The sequence below is a fragment of the Ammospiza nelsoni genome, chromosome 3, assembly GCF_027579445.1.
Source record: "Ammospiza nelsoni isolate bAmmNel1 chromosome 3, bAmmNel1.pri, whole genome shotgun sequence".
Lineage (NCBI taxonomy): Eukaryota > Metazoa > Chordata > Aves > Passeriformes > Passerellidae > Ammospiza > Ammospiza nelsoni.
This window is the reverse complement of record NC_080635.1, coordinates 114,988,449-115,003,826: the sequence shown is the minus strand read 5'-3', so window position 1 is coordinate 115,003,826 and position 15,378 is coordinate 114,988,449. Positions and strand designations below refer to the sequence as shown.

General features: G+C 58.2%; 1 protein-coding gene across 1 annotated transcript in view; it reads right to left on the bottom strand.

Moving 5' to 3' along the window:
* Nucleotides 1-3,968: 3,968 nt before the first annotated feature.
* The window catches only part of DNMT3A (DNA methyltransferase 3 alpha), a 37,809-nt gene continuing 26,399 nt past the window's right edge, over nucleotides 3,969-15,378 (bottom strand). Inside the window, exons 12-22 of the mRNA XM_059468115.1 lie at nucleotides 14,647-14,726; nucleotides 14,431-14,543; nucleotides 11,231-11,414; nucleotides 10,254-10,338; nucleotides 9,655-9,800; nucleotides 8,377-8,467; nucleotides 8,136-8,284; nucleotides 6,369-6,454; nucleotides 5,830-5,899; nucleotides 5,490-5,608; nucleotides 3,969-4,434 (exon numbers count right to left, since the gene is read on the bottom strand). Coding sequence (XP_059324098.1) covers nucleotides 4,293-4,434; nucleotides 5,490-5,608; nucleotides 5,830-5,899; nucleotides 6,369-6,454; nucleotides 8,136-8,284; nucleotides 8,377-8,467; nucleotides 9,655-9,800; nucleotides 10,254-10,338; nucleotides 11,231-11,414; nucleotides 14,431-14,543; nucleotides 14,647-14,726 — 1,265 coding nt within the window. The 3' untranslated portion in view covers nucleotides 3,969-4,292. The remainder of the gene's footprint in view (nucleotides 4,435-5,489; nucleotides 5,609-5,829; nucleotides 5,900-6,368; nucleotides 6,455-8,135; nucleotides 8,285-8,376; nucleotides 8,468-9,654; nucleotides 9,801-10,253; nucleotides 10,339-11,230; nucleotides 11,415-14,430; nucleotides 14,544-14,646; nucleotides 14,727-15,378) is intronic.

Sequence of the window (15,378 nt, the reverse complement as noted above, 5' to 3'; positions counted from 1 at the left end):
GTACATTAGAAAGGAGCTTGTCTGTATTATACTCTTCTGGGCACCAAAGAAAAAAAGAAAAGGAGGATGGGATGGAAGCGGGACGGACAGACTTTCTACATCTGCTGCACGCATTGACCTTTATTAGTTCAGAACAGCTATGTCACGAGCAATACTCACACAGATACAACAGCGCCGGGCGCCCGCGGCACCTCCGGCCGTGAAATGCACAGTTCAGCGGCAATAAATAGAGAAGCGACCCTAAAAAAACAAACCAACAAAAAAACAGGGGCAACGAACCGAGAGAGAATAGAAAATAAACCGGGGTGGGGGGAGAAGGGCAGGCAGAGCAGCCGGGGCGGCCGCGGCGGCGCCGGGAATGTGGCGGCGGAGCCAAATCAAAGGGAGGAGGAAGAGGAAGAGGAAGGAAGGGAGGGAGGAAGGAGGGTACCAGCTCTACAGCGTATTCCTCGGGATGATGAGTACATGATTCCCACAAATAGTTAAGCGTCAGCTACTTCAATGTCTAGGCTAAAACACATGAAATCTCTCATTTAGTTTTCAAGTACAAAGTTAAAATGCCTTTTTCTTTTTTGTTTTTTTTTTTTAATAATAATATATAAGAGTAAAATAATAGTGCTCTTTGAAACTCCACTACGAGAAACAAAACAGTCATTGTCCAGACAGCAGACTTAATTTAACAATATATATTTTTAATAAAATGTTTTAGCACCGTGTTTGTCCCCACTCCCTCGGCGGATCTTAAGGAATTCAGGCCTTGCTGTGTTGTTTTGAGTTTTCATCTAGGGCTGTGCAACAGAATTTGTCTGGTTGGTTTTGTTTAAAAAAAGACGTGAGTCGGGTACTTTGTTAAAAACTGAACTCTCGCCCCAGGCATCCCCACGGTCCCCACCGCCGCCGGCACCTGCTCCCAGCAGGAACCTGCTTCCCACGGCGCCGGTACCGGTCCGGAACCGGCACTGGGACCGGCACCGGCACCAGAACTGGCACAGAACCAGCACAGAACCGGTACTGGCACCAGAACCGGCACCAGAACCGGCACAGAACCGGCACCAGAACCAGCACAGAACCGGTACTGGCACCAGAACCGGCACAGAACCGGTACTGGCACCAGAACCGGCACAGAACCGGCACCAGAGTTGGAACTGGTACCAGAACTGGCACTGGCGTCAGAACTGGCACAGAACTGGCACCAGAACCAGCGCCGGAACCGACACCAGAACTGGCACTGGAACCGGCACCAGAACCGGCGCCGGTACCAGAACTGGCACAGAACCGGCACCAGAACTGGCACCGGCGCCAGAACCGGCACCGGCACCAGCACCGAACCGGCACCGGAACCAGCACAGAACTGGCGCCAGCACCAGAACTGGGACACAACTGTCACCAGCACCAGAACCAGCACCGAACCGGCCCTGGAACCAGCACCAGAACCAGCACTGGAACCGGCACCAGAACTGGCACTGGCACCAGAACCAGCACCCGAACCGGCACTGGCAGCGGCCACGCCAACGCTGCAGCACCTGCTGGGACCCAGCCCCCAAAGGTGCAGCAGGGCCAGGGGTCCCAGGAAGAGCTGCAGGGCTGGGCTGAGCCGGGCCGGCCCCGGGGGCCCCTGGGACCCCCAAACCCAGCGCGGGGCCGTGCAGAACCCGCAGCACCGGGCAGCACCGGCACCCGGAGCCGCAGGACCGCCATGCAGGGTCAGCACCCGGAGCCGCAGGACCATGCAGGACCAGCACCCAGTGCCACAGAGCCGTGCAGGACCTGCCAACAACGTCGCAGGGCCGTGCAGGACCAGCACCCAGCACCTCAAGGCCATGCAGGATCAGCACCCAGTGCCACAGGGCCGTGCAGGCCCTGCATTTGCCACGGCGAGGCCACGCAGGGCCTGCAATCAGCCCTGCAGGGCCATGCAGCACTAGCACCCAGGTCTGTGGGACTGTGCAGGACCCACAGGCAGCACCATGGATCCATGCAGGACCCACAGGCAGAGGCACAGAGTCATGCAGGACCTGCAGCGGTGCTGCAGGACCATGCAAGACCCACAGGCAGGGGCACAGAGCCGTGCAGGACCCACAGCCAGTGCAGTGGATCCATGCAGGACTCACAGCCAGGGGCACAGAGCCATGCAGGACCTGCAGCAGTGCTGCAAGGCCATGCAGGACCCACAGCCAGCGCAGTGGATCCATGCGGGACCCACAGTGCCCACCGTGCCCCACACAGGACGCCCGGGGCCATGCCAGCCCCACAGACTGGCTTATGGGCTCAGACAGCAGCAGGCGGGCAGGACCCGTGCCCGGTGCAGCGGTCCTGTGCCATTCTGTGCCACCCCGTGCCGTGCTGTGCCACCCGGCCCCGGGAGCGAGCAGGAGCCCGGTGCCCAGGGCCGGTGCCCTCCGCCTGCCACCCTCACTCCCCGGCACAGCCAGGCCCCGCGGTGCCCCCACCGCGGCCGCCCGTGCCAGCTCAGCTCCCCGTGCCCCCCGCACCCAGAGGGGCCCCCCAGCCCCCAGTAGCACCAGCAGGGAGGGGAGCCGGGGGCCCCTCGCCGCCGTCGGTCCCAGCACCTCGGGGGCTCGGGCCGCGGCTCGCTGCCATTAGCCAGCACCCCGCAGCGAGCGCGGCCCCGGGCCCGCACCTTTCACAGTTAGAGAGGAGACAGCGACGGCCCCGGGAGCCTCCCCGCGCCCTAGCACCAGTGCCTGCCCCCGGAGCGTAGCACCATCCACCGCAGCACCGCCAGCACCTGCTCCGCTCCCACCGCCAGCACCGACACTGCCACCGCCACCGTGCCGTGTCACCCCGGCGGGCACCGAGGGGACACTGCCACCGCTGCCACCACCGTCACCCCGGCGGGCGCCGAGGGGACACTGCCACTGCCACCATCGTCACCCCGGCGGGCACCGAGGGAACGCGCTCGCCGCTCCGAACCGCGCGCGGGCAGGGGAGCGATGGCCCGGTGGCCGCGGTGCCGGGGTCCCGTTCCCGGCTCGCCGGGGCATCGCCCTCCTGCCGCCAGCCCGGCCCCGCGGATGTAGCACCAGGGTCCGGGAGCCGCGGCCATCCCCGCGCCATGCCCGAAGCGCCCCGGCCGCGCTCCGGCACCGCCGCGTGCCCCCTGCCCCGCCGGCGCCCCCGTGCCACCCCGCGGGACGGCGGGGCGCGGCCGGCACGGGCCCTGGCGGACGCCACGTACGCAGAAGAGCACCAGTACGCTGCGGGGCGGCGCCGGCGGGGCAGGGGGGCACCGCCGAGGCGCTTCCGTTCGGGACAGAAAAAGGTTATTGCATGACTCGGGATGGAGACGCTTCCGCCCGGCCGCCCCGGCCCTGCCGCTCGCTCGGAAAGGCCCGGCACGTAAGGCAACGTGGAAGCTGATGTCTCGACTCACCCCGCTGTGTAAAGCACCATTATGAAGTCAGGTTGTACAGTAGTAACAGTACCTTTTATATATATATATATCTATATCTCATATCTATCATATATATATAAACTGTAAACAAGAGGTAACAGCGGCTTCTAGGATCTGCTCTCTTCAAGGTTTCCCGTGTGGTAGGCACCCAAAATACTGTAGAAAAGGTGTGTGTGTGGTGTGTGTGTTCCCGGCCTCCCTGCCGGGTCGGCTCCATGTCACCGGAGAGCGGTGCTGGTGGAACAGAGCGAGGCTCAGCCGCCGGGGCCGGGGCCGGGCCGGCCGGGCGCTGCTGGCGCGGACGGAGCGGAGCGGTCTCAGAGCGGTCTCGGAGCGGTCTCGGAGCGGGTCTCGGAGCAGAGCAGGGTCTCCTTTGCCTCCTCCGCCTCCCTCCCCGCTGGGCTTTCCCCCCGCTGCCATTTCCCCCTCTCCGAGAGCGGCGCTGGCGTCTCGTCTCGCCTGCTGCTCCGAGAAGTGGAAACCAAACCGACAGGAAAACCCAGCCAGAAAAGAGCGGAAAATTAAAAGGTTACCAAAAAAAAAAAAAAAAAAGGTTTTGGTTTCTTTTCTTCTTTTTTTTTTTTTTCTTCTGTTTCGTCGTCGTTTGTTTTTACCATCTTCGTTGTTTTTTTTTGTTTTTGTTTGCTTCTTGTGGTTTCTGTTTGTTTTTAAATAGCTAAAGCTGATCCTGGGAAATTCCGGAGAGGACACCGACCCCTTTCGCTCGGGGAGACGCGTGCTGGGTTCCCGTCGGGCTGCGAAATCCCGTCTCTCTTCTGGGTGCTGACTCTTCTCTCATTCCGTGTGTTCACTTCTCTTGGCGTGGATGGGTTTGTTACCGACTCGCTCCGTGAGTGTGGCCAGTCCCTGCCCATCTCTAAACGCAGGCAAAGTATTCCTTCAGGGGCGCGAAGAGGTGGCGGATCACCGGCACGCTCCAGGACCTGCCGAGCAGTCTCTGCCGGGCCAGGCGGCTCATGTTGGACACGTCCGTGTAGTGCACGGGGAAGCCAAACACCCTGCGGGACACGGGGACGGGTCAGCGTGGCAGGCACAGGTGTGGCCTTCAGCAGCCCAAGATAGGGAATGCCAAGTCATGGTGAAGGGGCTGGAAGCCCCTCTTCCACCTTTGGACCCCTGCTTATCTCTGTAACCCTACAGGTCACCTTCCTTTAACCTTTGCTTATCTCTCTGTAACCCTATAGGTCACTTCCCTTTAACCTTGTTTATCTCTCTGTAACCCTACAGGTCACCTTCCTTTAACCCTTGCTTATCTCTCTGTAACCCTATAGGTCACCTTCTTTTAACCCTTGTTTATCTCTCTGGAACCCTATAGGTCACCTTCTTTTAACCCGTGTTTATCTCTCTGTAACCCTATAGGTCACTTCCCTTTAACCCTTGCTATTGGACAATTTCTGTACCTGTACCCTATATAAAGTGCTGTTTTTGCCCAGCTTGGGCAGAAGAGCTGTCACTGGGAACCTTCACAAAAGAATCAATAAAGATTGATTCTTTATTGAATCAATAATTCAATAAAGAATTTTGTGGAAATTCTCCTGTGGAACCCCACACAGCCTTCTCCTCTCTCTCCCTGCATCTGTCCAAGGCACCTAGCAAGCTGAGAGCTGAAATCACAATGAACTGATAATCACTAAAGAGCTGATACGACTTAAGCTTGCCAAGGTTGCCTGTGGCTGAGAACTGCTTGGGAGCTTGGACAGTCTGTCCCAAACAGCACTGCACTATCTGGGACCCTGCAGCCTGCTGGGGACACCCTGAGCCCAGCAAAGGTCTCATTAGATCAGGGTTGGGGTCTGTGTCTGGCCCACCTGCCCTACCTCTCCATCTCCATGCACCACAGCATGTCCTCCTTCCTTGTCCCCTACCTCTCCATCTCCATGCACCACAGCATGTCCTCCTTCCTTGTCCCCTACCTCTCCATCTCCGTGCACCACAGCATGTCCTCCTTCCTTGTCCCCTACCTCTCCATCTCCGTGCACCACAGGATGTCCTCTCCTTGTCCCCTACCTCTCCATCTCTGTGCACCACAGGATGTCCTCTCCTTGTCCCCTACCTCTCCATCTCCGTGCACCACAGGATGTCCTCCTTCTCGTTCATGAACACGGGGAAGTGCTGGTCCTTGCCCTGCTTGATGGAGTTGGAGCGGGTGGTGATGGTTCTCACTTTGCTGAACTGCAAGAGGCACGGGCTGGTCAGGCTGGGCTGGCATGGAGCAACTCCCACCCTGGGAGCCCCACTGATCCCTCCTGGAACCCCAATCCTGCATCCCAATGACCCAGGGACTGCTGCTGACAGCACTGGGACCCCCACCCTGCAGCCTGGGACTGCTGCTGACAGCACTGGGACCCCCCTCCTGCCCCCTTCAGGCCCCCTCACCCCCAGCCCAGGCTGACCTTTGCTATCCTGCCGTGCTCCAGGCACTCCTGCAGCTCCAGCTTGTCATTGACGGTGGATGCGAGCGGCCTGGGGGACAGACATGGTGGGCAGGGGGTGGCAGCACTGTGTCCCCACCCTGTCCCCTCCCCACCGTGGGCACAGGGCAGGTCTCCAGCTGGGGTTTGTGGGGGTCACAAGGTGGCCATGGCTGTTTTGGGGGTGTGTGGCAGGTAATGGGCTGTGGGAGCCCATCTATGGCCACTACACAGCCAACACCCAAGAGGGACACAAAGGCCAGCTCAGTGCCACCCCTGCAGCACAAGAGAGCTGGGACAGGACCAGATACCGCCACGGGGAACCACCACAGGGTTCCAGGGTGTGCCATCACCTCTTTGTCAGACTCCTGCTCCTGCCCAGCCCTGACCAGGCTCAGGGGACCCCCAGAGGCATAGCTGAGCTGAGGGATGAGCCACGAGTGCAGCCCACCCTCCCAGAGCCCCCCAGGAGCACAGCCCACCCTCCCAGAGCACCCAGGGGCTCAGCTTTGCCTGCTCACCTGTTCATGCCCGGCAGGTTCCCCCAGAAGTAGCGTGCCCGGTGTGCTGCAGACACTTCTTTGGCATCGATCATGACAGGGTTGGACTGAGGGAGGGAGGGACAAGGGTCAGACCTGTCCCTGGGCTTAGGCCCAGTGGGGCTGGGCAGCTGTGTGCTCCACATGGCAATGCAAGATGTTTTCTATTGCCATCTGCATCACAGATTATCTTTGTCAAGTGGGAAGTTTGCCTTATCTCTCTCTCTGAGTGACCACAATCTGCTGCTAACAGCTATTGAATGTCACTGCATGGCTGATAAGAACTATAACATCCCATTGTGAGATGCTCCACCCAGAGGGAGGAGCCAAGCATTGCTACCCGGATATAATCTGGAGATTGTGGGACACTGTCACACACATCTTTTTATGAAAAATCCTTTTCTTAGGACCTTTCCTCCTGAGAAGCTGAGAGGCCTCAGGAACAAAATGTAAACAATGGTTATCTGCTGCTGTGGAATGCAACAGGTGGATTTTTGATTGGCCCATGTTGGATGTTTATAATTAATGGCCAATCACAGTCAGCTGGCTCAGACAGAGAGTCTGAGACAGAGCCTTTGTTATTCATTCTTTCTGATTCTATTCTATTCTTAGCCAGCCTTCTGATGAAACCTTTTCTTCTATTCTTTTAGCATAGTTTTAATGTAATATATATGGAGTCACATCCTCATCCCTTCCCTCATCCTCAGACCCCTGTGAACACCACCGCAGAACATCAGCACAGCTTTCTCCAAGGGATTCCCCAGAGGAACAGCAGCTGCCTCTCCTTCCCCTGGATCTTCAGAGGAAGAGTACATCCTTCTCTACAGGATCCCTGCTCCAGCAGAACCACCCCTGACCCTGCAGGAGGGCTGCAGCCACATTTCCGATGGCACTGCCACCAACACCCTGACCCACAGGGCGCCGGGTTGGGTTCTGACTCTGGCAGAACTGCACTCTGTTCTAGAGTACTGCATTGTTTATTTTATCCTTTCATTTGGGATCAATACAGAGTTAGATTGCTGTGCTAGTTTTACCTTTTTGTTTTTCTTACTGAATCCTGAACTGTATCATCAAGATTAAATGTAAAACAAATCCATCTCTCTCCTTTTGGACATTCAATTCCCAGTCTATTACCACTCTTTCCCAAGCTTCTTGTAATCCAATAATTTTCTATCAAATTTCTCTTCTGATGTGTTACAACAGTGGCTGTTGACATAGGTGTGTGTAATAAAAGAGGAACTTTGGTTTCTTTCCATGTGATGCTTTCTGTAGCATTGGTGACACAAATAATAAAATAATCTTGCTGGTATCCCGAAAGGGAAAAGACAACAAATGAGTGCCAGAAACAGGAAGATTTTTTTTCTCTCCTATTAAAGAACTGTTATTTCCTGCTCCCATATTTTTTTTTGCCTGAGAGCCCCTTAATTTAAAATTTATAGCAATTGGGAGGGTTGGGGATGGTTTACATTCTCCATTTCAGGTGAGGCTCCTGCCTTCCTTAGCAGGGAGTTTTGGGATCTGAGGGAGTTTTGGGGTCCTGTGGGAGTGGGGAGGGTTTACATTCTCCATCTCAGGGGAGGCTCCTGCCTTCCTTAGCAGAGTTTTGGGGTCTGGAGTCCTGTAGGGGTGGGGAGGGTTTACATTCTCCATCTCAGGGAAGGCTCCTGCCCTCCTTAGCAGACTCCTGTCTTTCCAAACACTGTGGGGTGGCACCTGGGTGTCCCCAGGGCTGCAGGGGTGGGCACTGACCTCCAGGAAGCGCGAGATGTCCCTCTTGTCGCTCACTCCCATGGCCACCACGTTCTCAAAGAGCCAGAAGAAGGGCCGGTCGTCGCCCTCCTTGGGCCGGGCTTCGTGCAGCAGGCGGTAGAACTCGAAGAAGAGGCGCCCGGTGCCCTCTGTGGGGAGGAATGAGGGGCTGGGTTAAGGGCTGGGGGTCTCTGTCAGCCCTCTGCCGCCCCTGTGCAGCCCCAGCCCTCTCCTACCGTACCGTAGAGACCCTTCCTGGCCGGGTTGACGATGGACAGGTCGTTGCAGGGGCTGCCCCCGATGACCAGGTCAAAGGGGCCCCACTCCTGTATCTGCGAGAGGGAAAGAGAGCCCAGGTGAGCCAGGTGCTGCCACAGCCACGACGGTGCCCTGGAGCCCCACATTTATCTTCACACAGAAAAGCAAGGCACAATTCTTCCCAAGAATATTGCTGGGATTCACATTGTGTGAACTTTAGAGAAAGAAAACACAATTCTTATCATTTGCTGTGCCTGTGCTTGTGCCAAAGCAGAATGCAATATGGAGATTGTTTACCCAGAGTGATGGGTTTTGGTTCCTTGGCTTATCAAGGCCAGGGTGTGTGTGTGTGGGGACTGTTGGGGGACAGTCACGAGATTCTGGGTGTCACAGACATCTTTTATGAAAAATCCTTTCCTTAGGAATTTTCTCCTGAGAAGCTGAGAGGCCTCAGGAACAAAATGTAAACAATGGTTATCTGCTGCTGTGGAATGCAACAGGTGCATCTGTGATTGGGCTCATGTCATGTGGTTGTTTCTAATTAATGGCCAATCACAGACAGCTGGCTCGGACTCTGAGCCACAAACCTTTGTTATCATTCTTTCTTTTTCTATTCTTAGCTAGCCTTCTGATGAAATCCTTTCTTCCATTCTTTTAGTATAGTGTTGATGTAATATATATGATAAAATAATAAATCAGCCTTCTGAAACATGGAGTGAACATTCTTGTCTCTTCCCTCATCCTGGGACCCCTGTGAACACAGGCACATCTGAGCAGTGTGTGCAGGGCTGAGTGCTTGGCAGGTTCAGTTTTAGATGTATAGAATACTACAGGATAATAAAATAATTAATTAGCCTTGTGATAAGATGGAGCTCTCATCATTCCTACTTCTTTGGGGCCCTCACAGAGCAGTGGGAAGGAACCCACCAGGACCATGGGGTCCCACTCAGTACACCCTGACACCCCACCCTGGGCCTGAGAGGTGCCCCAATGCCATGGGGGTGTCCTGGTGCTGGCAGGGAGGGGTCAGGATGGCACCTACGTGTTTCTGGGTGACATTGAGGGCTGCCCCAATGCCCTATTGCAGGCAGGGCAGGGGTCAGGGTGGCACCTACATGTTTCTGGGTGACGTTGAGGGGTGCCCCAATGCCCTACTGCAGGCAGGGCAGGGGTCAGGGTGGCACCTACGTGTTTCTGGGTGACATTGAGGGCTGCCCCAATGCCCTACTGCAGGCAGGGCAGGGGTCAGGGTGGCACCTACGTGTTTCTGGGTGACGTTGCGGACGTCCCCGACGTACATGATCTTGCCCTGGTGCCTCACCATGCCCACGGTGATGGAGTCCTCGCACACCTCGGAAGCGATGTACCTGTCCACCTGGATGCCCAGGTCCTTCAGCACCAGCAGCCCTGTGGGCAGCCATGGGGGGTGGTCACAAAGGGCCCCCAGCCCTGTCCCTACCTGTCCCACCCACCAGGGGTGATCCCATCCTGCTCTCCCTTCTGGTGTGTGACCCTTGGGGTACCCACAGGAACACCCACAGACCTGTCCATGGGAACACCCACAGACCTGTCCCCATGAACACCCACAGGAACACCCACAGACCTGTCCCCATGAACACCCACAGACCTGTCCATGGGAACACCCACAGATGTTCCCCCATGAACACCACAGGAACACCCACAGACCTGTCCCCATTAATACCCACAGGAACAGCCACAGACCTGTCCCCATGAATACCCACGGACCTGTCCATGGAACATCCACAGACCTGTCCCCATGAACACCCACAGGAACACCCACAGACCTGCCCACGCCCTGGGGGAGCCCTGCAAGGCCCAAGGGCAGGAACCCCCACCCACCTGTGGCAATGCCATCGAAGAGCGACAGCACCCGGATTGGCTTCCTCTTCTCAGCGGGCACCGGCGGGTACACCTTGGGGGGGTCCTGCAGCCAGGGCAGGGGGTCAGTGGGGCAGGGCTTGGAGGGGTCAGTGGGGCAGGGCTTGGAGGGGTCAGTGGGGCAGGGCTTGGGGGGTCAGCGGGGAGGCGCTGGGGGGGTCAGTGGGGCAGGGGAAGGGCTTGGGGGTCAGCAGGGAAGGGCTGGGAGCTCAGTGGGTGGGGCTGAGGGGGTCATTGCGGGGGCCTGGGGTCAGTGGGGCAGGACTTGGGGGTCAGCAGGGAGGGGCCTGGGGGTCAGTGGGGAGGGTCTGGGGGATCAGCAGGAAGGGGCTGGGGGTCAGGGCTGTGGGGTCAGCAGGGAGGGGCTGGGGGGTCATTGGGGAAGGGCTTAGAGGCCAGTGGGGCAAGGCTTGGGGGTCAGTGGGGAGAGGCTGGAGGAGTCAGCAAGGAGGGGCTGGAGGTCAGCAGGGAGGGCCTGGGGGTTCAGAGGGGAGAGGAGGGGTTGGGGGTCAGTGGGAGGGGCTGGGGTCAGTGGGGCAGGGTGGGCAGCAGGGAGGGTCTGGGGGTCAGTGAGGCAGGACTTGGGGGTCAGTGGAGAGGGGCTGGGGCTCAGCAGGAAGGGGCTGGGGGTCAGTGAGGCAGGACTTGGGGGTCAGTGGAGAGGGGCTGGGGGTCAGCAGGTGCGGACCTGGGGGTCAGTGGAGAGGGGCTGGGGGTCAGCAGGAAGGGACTGGGGGTCAGCGAGGCAGGACTTGGGGGTCAGCAGGGAGGAGCTGGGGGTCAGCAGGTGTGGACCTGGGGGTCAGTGAGGCAGGACTTGGGGGTCAGTGGAGAGGGGCTGGGGTTCAGCAGGAAGGGGCTGGGGGTCAGCAGGGCAGGGAGGGGCTGGGCTGGGGGTCAGCAGGGAGGGTCAGGGGGTCACTGGGAGGGTCACTCACAAACTCCTGGTCGTGGTTGTTGGCGAAGAACATCTGCAGGCGGGAGGGCCAGTCCTCGCGCCGCCGCAGCAGCCCGTACACGCCCTTGTGGCCGCACATGTAGCAGTTCCAGGGGTCCTCCTTGATGGCCGCCTGCGCCGCCCCCGGGCCCACCAGCAGGTCCACGCACTCCACGCAGAAGCACCTGGCACAGGGGGCACCCAGGGTTGGCACGGGGCTCCTGCCAGGGGGGGCACCAGCAGGAGCTGGGCAGCGCCAGGGCAGGAGTGGGCAATCCCTGCCCACTGGCACCCCTGGTCTGAGAGCCAGCTCCACGCTGGGACTGGGCACTGCCAAAGCTCGGCCCAGCCATAAACCAGCCCTGGCATCACCCAGAGCCCCACGGCAGCACTGTGGCATCACCAAAAGCTTCAGCCCCAAACCAGAACTGGCACCACCCAAAAGCCTCAGTCCCAAACTAGACCTGGCATCACCCAGAACCTCATGGCAGGGCTGTGGCATCACCAGAACTTCCCTGGCCCCAAACCAGACCTGAGATCACCCAAAACCCCATGGCAGGACCGTGGCATTACCAAAAACCTCAGCCCCAAACCAGACGCAGGATCCCCCAAAACCCCACGGCAGGAGTGTGGCATCACTAACACCTCCACAACACCAAACCAGACCTGGCATCAGCCAAATCCCCACGGCAGGACTGTGGCATCACCAGAACCTCCCCAGTCCCACCCCAGACCTGGCATCACCCAAACTGTCATGGCAGGGCTGTGACATCACCAAAAACCTCAATTCTACACTAGAACTGGCATCACCCAGAACCCCACGGCAGGACTGTGGCATCACCAGAACCACCCCAGACCTGGCATCACCCAAACCGACATGGCAGGAATGTGGTATCACCAAAAGCCTCAGTCCCAAACCAGAACTGGCACCACCCAAAACCTTCAATCCCACCCCAGACCTGGGCCATCAGAGGAACTCCTGAGCTCCACAGCAGCACTGGAGCCTTGCCAGAACCTTCCCCAGCCCTGCAGGATCTCATCACTGCCCAAACCTCCAAAGCCCCCCAGCTGGACTGGCATCACCCAGAACCCCATGGCAGGACTGTGGCATCACCAAAAACCTCAATCCTACACCAGACCTGGGATCCCCCAAAATCCTCAATCCCACGTAGATCTGGGATTACCCTGAACCCACAGCAGGACTGTGGCATCCCCAGTCTGGGGCATTACCAAAACTTCCCCCAACCCCACAAACCAGGAGCAAGGCACCACCAAAGCCTCCCGGTCCCCAGCCAGAGCTGGCACCACCCAGTCCCTGTGCCAGGGCTGTGGCATCACCAGAACCTCCCCAGCTCCACCCAGACAGGATCAGGGCATTGCCAAAACTCCCCAATCCTACACCTGGACCAGAACATTACCAAAACCTCCCAACCCTACACATGGAGACCGTGGCATCATTAAAACATCCCAAAGCAGGACTGGCATCATCAACAGCCCAGGGCAGGAATGTGGCACCACGAAAATCCTTCCAGTCTTGCACTGGGACATCAGAAATCCTCCCAGCCCCAAAGCAGGACTGGCACCACTGAAATCCTACACCAGAACTTCCCATGCTGGGGCTGTGGCATCACCAAAACACTGCCAGGCTCCACAGCAGGACTGGCAGCACCTGATTTCCATGCCAGGTCTGTGGCACTACCAGAACCTCGCTAGCTCCACATCAGGACAGGATATTAGGATATTTTGCAATGCCTGTCACAAAATCTGCCAGATTGGGTGCTGAGGTGAATAAATCTGGCCCAGCTATGGGTCTGAAATGCAGATTGGGCTGCAGAGTTGAGCGCTGGGTGCAGCCCCAGCCTGAGCTGCTGAGCTTTGGAGTTACAAAGAGGATGAGGAAGGGTGACCCAGCCTGTGAGTGGACACAGAGACCCAGCAGGAGTCCAGATAACACAACAGAGGAGATAAAAGATAAAGAGAGCTGCCTGGCAGCCAGGTGGGTGCACAGAGCTGAGGAATCTGAAGGGACAATGAGACTTGGAGAGGGGACACTGAGGGGACAAAACCCAGGGGTTCTTTTGCTGGGATTCCTCCTCAGAGGCACCAGCTCAGCTGTGTTTGTGTTTGTGTTTCTGTGCCACAAATAAAACATCTGAGACTGCCATTGGCAAAGTGGGCTGGAGCCAGGGGGAAACAGAGTCTGGGGCTGTGCCATCTGCAGCCACGGGGCTCTGGGCACAGCAGGACAGTCCCTGGCACTGGCACAGCCCAGGAGGCTCAGAATGCTCAGCCTGGGACATTTCCTTATTGGCATCACCAAATTTCCACACATTTCCTTAATGGCATCACTGAATTTGCCCACATTTCCTTATTGGCACTGAATTCCCACACATTTCCTTATTGAAATCACCAAATTCCCACACATTTCCTTACTGACATCACTGAATTCCCACACATTTCCTCAAGGACATCACTGAATTCCCACACATTTCCTTAATGACATCACTGAATTTCCCCACATTTCCTCAATGACATCACTGAATTCCCATACATTTCCTCAAGGACATCACTGAATTCCCACACATTTCCTCAAGGACATCACTGAATTCCCACACATTTCCTCAAGGACATCACTGAATTCCCACATTTCCTTACTGACATCATGATATTCCCACACATTTCCTCAAGGACATCACCGAATTCCCTTGCCAGGACTTGGCATCACCAGAACCTCCCACAGGACTGACATCATTGACCATGGGGGGATCACCATACCCTACCCAGACTGGGACATCTAAGCCTGACACGGGGACAGTGGCACCACCAGGACCTCCCTGGCACCACCAAGACTTCCCTGGCATCACCAGGACCTCCCTGGTACCACCATACCCGTCTGCTCCTGTGCCACAGCCCACAGCACTACCAAAACGCCCCAGGCCCAAACCAGGGCTGTCTGAACTGCTATGCCAAGACTGTGGCACCACCAAACCTTCCCAGGGTTTGGGACATCACCAAACCCCCCCAGTGCCACACCAGGACTGGCATCACCACAGGCACATGGCAGGAATGTGCCAACACCAAACCTTCCCAGTCTCATGGCAGACAGGAGTGGGGCCCTAGGGGACACTGCCTGCTTCCAGCCCACCCCCGTGGCAGCCCCAGCCCCTGGCACCCCCTGGCACCGCGGGCAGCCCCTGGCACCTGCAGCAGTTGTTGTTGCCACACATGAGGACCTCGCGGCCGCCGCAGCAGATGGTGCAGTAGGACTGGTAGCCGTCGTCGTCGTACTGGTACGCGCACTCCAGGAAGCAGTTCTGGGGACAGCCGGGGTGTCACCGCGGGCCTGGGGACGCTGGGAACCCCCCCTCGGGGTGGGGCACACCCCGTGAGCCCCCCAGGCCGTGCCCCAGCCCGTACCTTGCAGTTTTGGCACATCCCCCCGATGAACAGAGGGTGCTCCAGGGTCACGTTGAGGCTCCCGCAGGAGATGCAGATGTCTGGGGAGAAGGGGAGACATCGCCCTGGCACCCCACCCTGGCATGGGGACACCCTGACCCATCACCCTGGCACACCACATGGGCATGGGGACACCCCAAACCATCACCCTGGCACCCCACCCTGGCATGGGGACACCCTGACCCATCACCTTGGCACCCCATACCAGTATGGGGACATCCTGAGTCATCACCATGGCATCCCAACAAGCATGGGGACACCCTCACCAATCACCCTGGCATCCCAGCATGGTGGGGACACCCTGAGCCATCACCCTGGCACCCCACATTGGCATGGGGACACCCCAAACCATCACCCTGGCACCCCACCCTGGCATGGGGACACCCTGACCCATCACCCTGGCACCCCACACCAGTGTGGGGACACCCTGAGCCATCACCCTGGCACCCCACATTGGCATGAGAACTCCCTGATCCATTGCCCTGGCACCCCACACCAGTGTGGGGACACCCCGAGCCATTGCCATGGTACCCCCACACCAGCATGGGGACAGCCTGACTCATCGCCCTGGCATCTCACCCAGTGTGGGGACACCCCAAACCATCACCCTGGCACCCCACTCAGTGTGGGGACACTCTGAGCCATTGCCATGGTACCCCACCCAGCCTGGTGGGGACACCCTGACCCATCACC